Here is a 9,130-nt window from a genome sequence, read left to right on the forward strand (position 1 = left end):
CTAACATCAAGTAAACAATTGTAAATGTTTTAATTTTTTGGGTTTTGTTAAACAATGAATCCTTGAGCATTACTATTGGCCCCTCATTATCAAGACCATAAAACAAGTCCCTATTGGCCCCTCCTCAAAACCATAAAACAAAAAGTCTAAGCATCACTCTATTGTGTTGACCCATCATTGTCACTCTTTTCTAAACTATGTTTTGAAACCCCAACTTGAAGGTCGACGATCCTACCTTGCTCACCCCACTTAAGTGATGGTCTTGCAAAATATGCATATTTTTTACTGTATAACACAAATTCTTATGTATTGCATATAAGTCAAATGTTAATAAGACAATCAAGGCATATTAATTTTTTTGTACTTAGGGTTTTGTAAAGTCAATAAGCAATGAATATTGAGCGTCACTATGTTGGCCCCTCGTTATTACTCTTTTGGAAACCCTTCATTTATAACTAGGTCTACTTAATTTAAAAAATGTTCCAATGTTTTTATTTTGAGTGCCATTAGATGTATATAATTATTACTAAAAAGCTTTGGCAGCTTATTTGGAAAGAAAAATATATAATGGAGGATCATAAACTAGCAAAAAGTTTTCCTTCTAAATGAGATTTGATCCAACACTCCCGGGAAGTTTTAGTGTTACCAAAGTCCATGCCAAACATTACTCTCAAGTGAGCTAAGACATTACACCTAAAGAAGAATGATCCATAGATCCCAACAAAAGGTTTTTAAGTTATCAAAGTTCAGACCAAATATTATTGTCAAGTTAGCCAAGACATTACTTCTAACTAGAATTGATTAGACTCCTAAATATCCCAAATGGTTATATTAAAATTTCCTATCCTATTGGAGTTCATTAAGAATCAATGATCCCATAGGCTCCTTCTATAAAAAATAACGTGATGATGATGTTATAGAAGGGTTTTACAGAAAGGCCTGCATATTGCTGCCATTACTTTGAGCAGCATAAAGAGGCCCCACAATCCAATAATGAAGTAATGAGGCCACTCTGTTAGCACATTGGGTGAAGAACCCAATCACTGCTAGGCCTTTATGCTTTTGACTGATGTGATGATGAGTAAGCTGATGCCACATAGTGCCTTGTGCATCCAAACTCAAAACAAAGTCCAACCCTTCTGTGGTGGTGGTCATCTGGTGGCATATGTTTGAGCAACCCCATGACCTAGAAATATACAAGAGCAGCAGCCCCATAGCAACTATTTCCAAGTCTTCTGCATATTTGCCAACACAAGGGGTGGTGATGAAGAAGGCACCAAGGCTCTCACATATGCAGCTGGAAGAGAGAGCAGCTTCTTCCACTTGCCCACATAGGCTCGTTTTGTAAAGTTGTTGTAATCATTGGCTTCAATAGAATCCAATATTTGCCTGTATAGTGTCAGGGATGCCCATACCTGCCATTTCACAAGACACACTTACTTAGAGGCATGTATACTGCATAGCTGGTAACACACAACCAGAGTCCAAAGAAGCTTTTTGCATTTTCCCATGTGTAACAAAGGGCTCTTTTCACTCAATTAATCTATAAAGTTCAGCATCATGAGCTTCTGCACAGAAGGCGCCACATGCGCTTGGGGACAGGGACGCCGGGTTGGCAGCTCCCTGCCCCTAACCGCCCCTGCTTGGTATATGCATCCCTTCCCTCACACAAGCTCATGATGTTGTCGTGATTCACAATGTGGGAATCACAGTGAGAATTGTCTAAAAGTTCTTGTGCTAGCACTTACAGGCCATCTGCTATCTTTGTCAAGCTCCCCTACACCCATTTCAGACTCATCAAAAAACATCCGAGCCCTCCTGATTTGGTCCTTCATGAATGCTCTCCACTTGTCTGTAACTACACCAGCAAAGACGTCGTTCTCAGACAGACCAAATTGTGCAAGTTCATCCCGAGGAAGATATATCCTTCCACGCCTGGCACTGCAGAAATCCCCATTTACAACATTAACTCTCTAATGGAGAACAAGAACAAGTGCAACTACATCAATTTCCAACATAATCACAACTTACTCTTCACCAACATCTCTCAATATGTTGGTCAACTGATTGGCAATGCCGAGGGCCAAAGCAGAATTAAAGACGCTCTCAGTGGTGGCTTTTGACTCGGGATCAATTCCCATGACAGGGACACTCATCAGCCCCACTGTTCCAGCCACATAATAGCAGTATAGATACAGTTCATCGAAGTTATCATATCGAGTCTTCACCAAGTCCATTCGCATTCCATCAATCATGTCACGGAAAGGCTTCACCAACAAAGCAGAAAAAGGTTTCAGACTACTCAGAATTAGGCTTCAATGCAATGTTCACAAGCATTTCAAACCAGAAATCAATAGATTAGGCAAGTTTCTTAAGGGACTGTCAGTGCACGGCAGTGTCTATATAAGTGATGATTGAACACAGAAGAAACAGCAGCTGCTAGCAAGACATTATACATGCAACATTCTTTGGATTGTCCAAGGCTATTAGGCTTGACCACAAAAGCTTACCAAACATTTCAAACCAGAAAACAATCACTAAACAAGTTCCTTAGGTGTCAACGTTCAGAAATGTATATTGAACAGTGCGATATGACCACACACTGAAGAAACGGTAATCACTACAAAACACGCAAGGGTCATGGATTTGTTGACAGACCTGAATGTCTACTGGAAACCTGGTTACTGTATCAGCTAATGCAGCATCAAACATGTCATATGGTTTCCCATTGAAGACATCTTCTAACCTCTGTTCCCATCTATCCAAGGCAGTTGGTGTAATATGAGAAGCGTTTGGTCCATCTACTAATTCATCAGTCCTCCTGCACCAAACTGAAACCAAGTGCCTAGTTAACATCAATTTCATCCAATGAGCCATCAAAATAATACCCAGGAGGTAGAGACCAGCAATACATGGCACAGCAGATGTACATGGAGTATGTCAAACAGTGAAATTGACCGACTGTGCATATTCTTTGATTACACCAGTGAAGGCTAACATAGGTGCAGAGCTTAATGCAATAAAATGCAACCAAGTACCAAACTGATCCAGAAGACCATGAATGTGAATCTTACTTAAGGATCAAATGCAAGCAAACAATAAGTTTTCAAAGTAAGTGAAGCAGCACATGCCTCATGATTAGATATGCATAGCACTGAAAGACTCAAGGTACAAATCAACACTGCAACATGTAGACGAACAGACATTTCTGACACCATGGGAAGCTTCATAGGCAGGGTTGAGTGACAAACAGGAACTCAAAGACCTGCCAATAAAGACATGAAGAAAGTAATCTCACCATAGATGGCCCAAATTGCCCTTCTCCTTTCAGGGGTCATCAGCATGGTACCTGAAATACAATATCAACATGGCCGCAGCCAGTCAGTAATGAAAACACCTGCTTTTCTTGCCCTATTAAGCAGAAGTTGCAACACACAATCCGAATACATGGACTACTAGCAGTTAGGACACACGCCACCATGGGCTATGATGGTCCAGTTATTGAATTTTATCGCAATGGCAAGACCAGGAGCTTATACGATTATGCAGCCATAGCATTGCACATTTTGCTACACATGGAGTCAATACAGTGATATGTGCAATAGCTTATATCACTAAGCTGCCATTGCAATGCACATTTTGCTACACATAGTGATATATCCAATATAGTATATGATTAAGCTCCCATTGTATTGCATATTTTGCTACACATGGAAGTCCATCACACTTAGTGCTGTGCAACAAATGTGTCCACTGCAAAGGGCTTACCGAGATAGAATGTCTTGGCATACTCCTCGCACACCTCTCCGCACCTCAGATAAGCCTCATTCAGAAGCTCCAGTGCGCTTGGCGGGGTGAGGTCCGGCCTAACATCGCTCATGCCCTGGTTCTGCAGGCGCTTGTTCACCATGGCTGCCTGCTTCAAGACCACATCGGACACGCGCTGCTCCGAAGGCGACAGCACATGCCTGCCATTGATGGGGCTGGCCACGAGCCCCGCATAATCTTCCTGTGCGACCGCTCCCGAAGCCTGGCAGCGGATCTTGCAGGCAATGGCGGCAGCCTGTGGGCGGCGGGTGAGGAGGAGCCCAATGGAGAGCGAGCGCAGGGAGCGGGAGTGAGGGAGGGAATGGGGGGAGGAGGAAGGGGGAGAGAATGCCAAAAATTCAGTGTGCATGTTCATGGCAGACATGGAGGTACTAACAGACAAGAGAGTGAGAAGGTTCTAGAGGCGTGATGAAGCTGCGATGGCAGACATAAGAGGCACTGACAGACAAGAGAGTGAGAAAGAGGCTAGAGCTCTAGAGGTGTAATGAAGCTGCTATGGGCATAATGCTGTGGGAATTAGCTGCATAAGCATGATGATGAAAGGATACTGATGAGCTAAAGAGAAGAGAGGAGAAGGGAAGATGAAGGGGGAGGTGATTGATGATTGAATGAGAGGGGAATGTTCTTAGGTGCCAAGGAGGGCGCCGGCATCAAAGCTCCTGTAAAGAACGAGGAGGAACAGTGGCTCTTGTGTTGTATTGTGTGTCTGTGTCTGTGCTTATGAGAGAGAGAGAGAGAGAGAGAGTGTGTGTGTGTGTGTGTGGAGATGAGAGAGAGAGAGAGACTCTCGAGAGGTATCACACAATGAGAAGCTCTTTGTAGATGCCCTTCCATAAGCGGCCACCACTTCCTTGTTTCAACGCTTCTTGCTCTTGGTAACTTGGCAAGGGAAAGGAGGGGAACCTACCATGCACAACTTCAACACCCTTGTGTTTACATAATGCGAGCAAATTTGCTATTATTATCGGGTAAATATTTGCAACTATATTTTTAACATGTACTAAGGATATCAAACAATTAGGCATTTTTTAATGCGAGCAAATTTGATATTACTATCGGGTAAACATTTGCAACGCTATCTTTAAGATGCTGCAAGGGTAGCAAAAAATTATGCCCTGAAAAATCAATTTTACAACCAAGTCGCGCCAGTTTTTACAGGGTTCTATGGACCTAAACCTCTGATCGCGCCATAACATTGAGCACAACACAAGGCCACTTTAATGTAGAAAAATAATCAAGATGATTGGCTTCCTTGTTGCAGCGCTCGTTTATGAGCAAAAGAGAATGAAAGAGATCTTGCAACTAATTAAATGTTGCTCGCTCGTCATTGGTTCGTTGCCTACAAAAAGAAACACTGCTCCAGTAGGATTTGTTACTACTACTATCACAATACAACTCCCATTTTCGACAGGGCTAATAGGGGTAATGGAAAGTTAGGATAACCCCACTTGCCTTGCAAGCACTAATGGCAACCTCACAATAACAAGTCTATCTCACCCCCCTTACCCCCATGGGTGCTAGGTGCAACTCAACTCTTAAATACTAGCTCTTCTAATGGCTTGCACACACTTTATAAAATATATAACACTTCTTCGTCAATCTTTTAAGTAAAGCCAAGACCTCTCTAGCTATCTGGCCACAAACCGCTTCAATATTAAGGTGAACTCCTTTTCCAATAGTAACTAAGTTGCTATTAGCCCATATAGCTCTAATCATAGCTACCATAATGATATTCCAAACTTTCGGAGTTTCTTCATCCACTTTGGCTTTATCACAAAAAGTGCAACCTTCATTCAAATGTCCATATAAAGGCCTATTATGGATATCCAAGTTTTGATCCTTTCCAAACTACCTATGCATTACCCTTATATTATTAGCATATCACTTAAGTCAAGTTAACCAAGGGTAAATTTTAAAATGAAAAATATATTATCATTGTAGCATTGTAATAGTCTATGCCATAACAAGCAATGTTAACAAGCTACCTTGCTTTTTACCATAACTAGGGCAAATATGAGGGAGCTCTCACTTAGAACCTCAATTAGATCAATACATTGTACACACGAGGTATGAAAGATGAATATAGTAAAAATCTCCTCATGTGGCAATGTCCCTTTCTTAACCTCTCACTATAGCAAGAAAGAAGGCACATAATTGTAGGAAACACTCTTCAAACAACTTGGTATGCTATCTCTAATGGTAGAAATATAAATTTTTGCCGTAGATTAGACATGTTATGCTTTTTGGTGCTTATGGGTTTTCTATATGCAAATAGATTGTGCCTCCAAAGTGTAGCCCCATTTTTGAAACCATGTACCCATGAAACTTAACCCACACTCAAACCACTTGGTGTTTATAGCTCTTCTACTAGATTATCACATGTGCAAAAAATTATATTGAGTAATCCACAAGCCTTATACATTACCTTGCACCTTTTATTTGTGAAGGCTCATGTATGGTCTACAAATGATTGTATGCCAAACTTTAAGTAGCGGGAGATGGAGTCCTAAAATGATATAATTTCAATTGAGCATCACCCCATCCATTCCACCCCTAGGAAGTCAAGCTTTACATTGAACATGCATTAAACCATTCACTTATCATGATTATAGATTGTCATTGCTATATTCATATTGTTTGAGCCTTCCCTAAACACCCCCCTAAGGTGATAGAATTTGGAGGTGAGCCTTATTTGGTATTTGATTGCCTAACATAAAATTAAATGTCTTTATGATGCATTGGAAGAGTGAGTTATGTTCTCCTAAAGATATCCTTATGGTAATGGGTGATTTTTAAAACCTTTGTTTTGAAGATGTAGCTCCATTTTAGAGGATACTATGGCCCACTTCAGCCCATGCACTCCTCTCATAAAGCAAGTATAGTAGTTCTATTCAAAGGCCAATAACTCTTTCTTCATATCATAATTAATTTGACCCTACATTTCCCCTTTAAAACCTTCTTTGAATAATTGAAGGCTTCTTTTTCTAATTCAATAATTCATTTGGCACTAAGCATTGTTTTATTAATGGCATGCATACATCATGTTGCCAATAATTGAAGGTTTCTTTTTCTAATTCGATAGTTCATGTGACAGTAAGCATTGTTTTATTAATGACATACATTCATCATTTTGCTAAGATAATCCAAGAGATGACACAATTGAAGCTCATCCATGTGCTAATATGGTAGATGGAGAAGGGGTGATTTGTATTAGGTGCTTTCACACTAGCATAGGTCTAAATATGTTTTACAATGTTCTTCATGGTCATTGCCCTTTGCATCACTCCTTCCTTGTTTCCTCTCAATCTTGTGATAGTTAAAATTGTGGTGTCCCTTCTTTAAAGAACCCCTAAACCAAATTTAATGTTTAAAATTTTATGGTCATTGCCCTTTGCATCACTCCTTCCTTGTTTCCTCTCAATCTTGTGATAGTTAAAATTATGGTGTCCCTTCTTTAAAGCAACCCTAAACCAAATTTAATGTTTAAAATTTTAGAGTATAGCCTTTATTTAGCTCTGAAGTTCAAAGTCAATGGGATAAAAGGAGAAGAGTTACACCTTCATGCATGAAATAAGAAGACAATGGAATAAAAGGAGAAGAGTTACACCTTCATGCATGAAATAAGATGACAATGGGATAAAAGGGGAAGAGTTACACCATCAAGCATGGAATAAGAAAACAATTTGATATTGTGGGCCACAAATTCTACCCTTATGCAAGCAACATAGTTGGCCTTGGATCTTTATTGGATTGTGCATCTACACCTTACTCTCATTGTGCAACATTTAACCTTATGAGGATGCCATTGGTTTAGGAACTTGAAGAGCATTAGGAAACAAAGTGTGGATGGTGGAAGATACCTATGCTCTATGAAGTTACTCTATGAAATCCATTGTACTAGGAAGGACCTACTATGTGGAAGATGCCTATGCTATATGAAGTTACTCTGTGAAATCCACTGTACTAGGAAGGACCTACTATGTGGATGGTGGAAAATATATGCCCTACAAAATGTATTGTTTGAATGGTTGGCTATATCGTAGCCTTTTCAACTTTGAGGAGAGAAAATAAACATTCTCCTTGAAGTAGGGGATTGATCTAACATATAGAAGTAAATGCATCACATACATAATGTACATTGAGAAATATAGAAAAGTTCAACATCTATACAACACTTCAATCAAGCCACAATACATACTTGTGAATGCATGGCAAGCCTTAAAACTATTTGTTTCTCCAGAGTGTAAGAGACCACCTTGGATCTTATGCTCTTAAAATGAAAAATGCATATGTAGCAGCTAGATAGACAATTACATGTGACTATAGTGGTAGTTTGGTCACCCAACTCCCCCATAGTTGGCATTGTTTGATAAATCCTAGTAGTAACATCACATGATAGGGGATTGTGCATTGTACTAGGGGGATTAGGGCCAAAAAAATGTTAATGAGATACAACGTAGCTTGCAATTGCGTTAATAAAAGCAACAGAATTTACCTAAGAATTTTCATAAAACTAAGAAAGATGAGTGTATCATTTGTTCCTACTTAGGGGTAACTCACACCCCACTAAACCCACATGCCTATCATGTAACCCAAGCTATAAAGGAGTTAAGAACAATTCAAAGGATCAATGATATGATTTATCATCTCTTCAACAAGTTGTTTCTTTGAATGCAACCAATATTTATACACACATGTCTTGCATTTGTGTTTCTATATTTTTCTTTGTAGCCTTGCTTAAGCTTAGCCTACATAAGATTTACAACTTATTTAGCATAGTGTACTATTTTTGTGTCCCTTTTTCAAATGTGTTGGCTTACAACTCTTTGTATGTTGGCTCATAATCAAATGGCCCAAAGGCAAACTCAAATGTGAGACACTATAAAGTTGCCAAGTAGAGGAATTCCAGCCATTGACATTTTGGAACAGACTCACACACCTATCCTACCAGGCTACCAATTAGGCTAGAAAGTCATTAGTCATTTTAGTTTCTTCACCCTAAGGCTTAGGGCAGTTACACACTACCTCCAAATAGCTGGGATAGCAAGAAAAGAATATGTGATAATGGTTACACGTTATCGGTGCCCTCTTATGACATAAAGAGGTCGCACTTTGCACTTCTTAATGAATGAGTCTTGTCATTTCGTGAGTCGGGCATGGATCCAAGCTCCAGAAGGGGGGGAGATCCCATGCTCAAATGTGACCAACATCCTAAAAGTAGGGCCCCAATCCTACATTGACACATGTTATAGTGCATTGCCCCATAGTGCGTAACGGGCCTTCAGATCACGGTAAGGTAAAG

General features: G+C 39.9%; 1 protein-coding gene across 1 annotated transcript; it reads right to left on the reverse strand.

Annotated features, from left to right (window-relative positions):
- Nucleotides 1-775: 775 nt before the first annotated feature.
- On the reverse strand, nucleotides 776-4,625 carry LOC148011369 (phytoene synthase 2, chloroplastic-like). The gene is made up of 6 exons (XM_087670648.1): nucleotides 3,769-4,625; nucleotides 3,299-3,349; nucleotides 2,659-2,831; nucleotides 2,032-2,267; nucleotides 1,749-1,941; nucleotides 776-1,415 (listed from the first exon to the last, which is right to left on the reverse strand). Exons 1-6 carry the CDS (start codon nucleotides 4,190-4,192, stop codon nucleotides 1,221-1,223), a joined length of 1,272 nt encoding a protein of 423 aa, XP_087526774.1. The 5' UTR covers nucleotides 4,193-4,625; the 3' UTR covers nucleotides 776-1,220.
- Nucleotides 4,626-9,130: the final 4,505 nt, after the last annotated feature.

The sequence above is a fragment of the Lygodium microphyllum genome, chromosome 28, assembly GCF_053477565.2.
Source record: "Lygodium microphyllum isolate KBCC chromosome 28, Lygodium_microphyllum_v1.1.10, whole genome shotgun sequence".
Taxonomy (NCBI): Eukaryota; Viridiplantae; Streptophyta; class Polypodiopsida; order Schizaeales; family Lygodiaceae; genus Lygodium; species Lygodium microphyllum.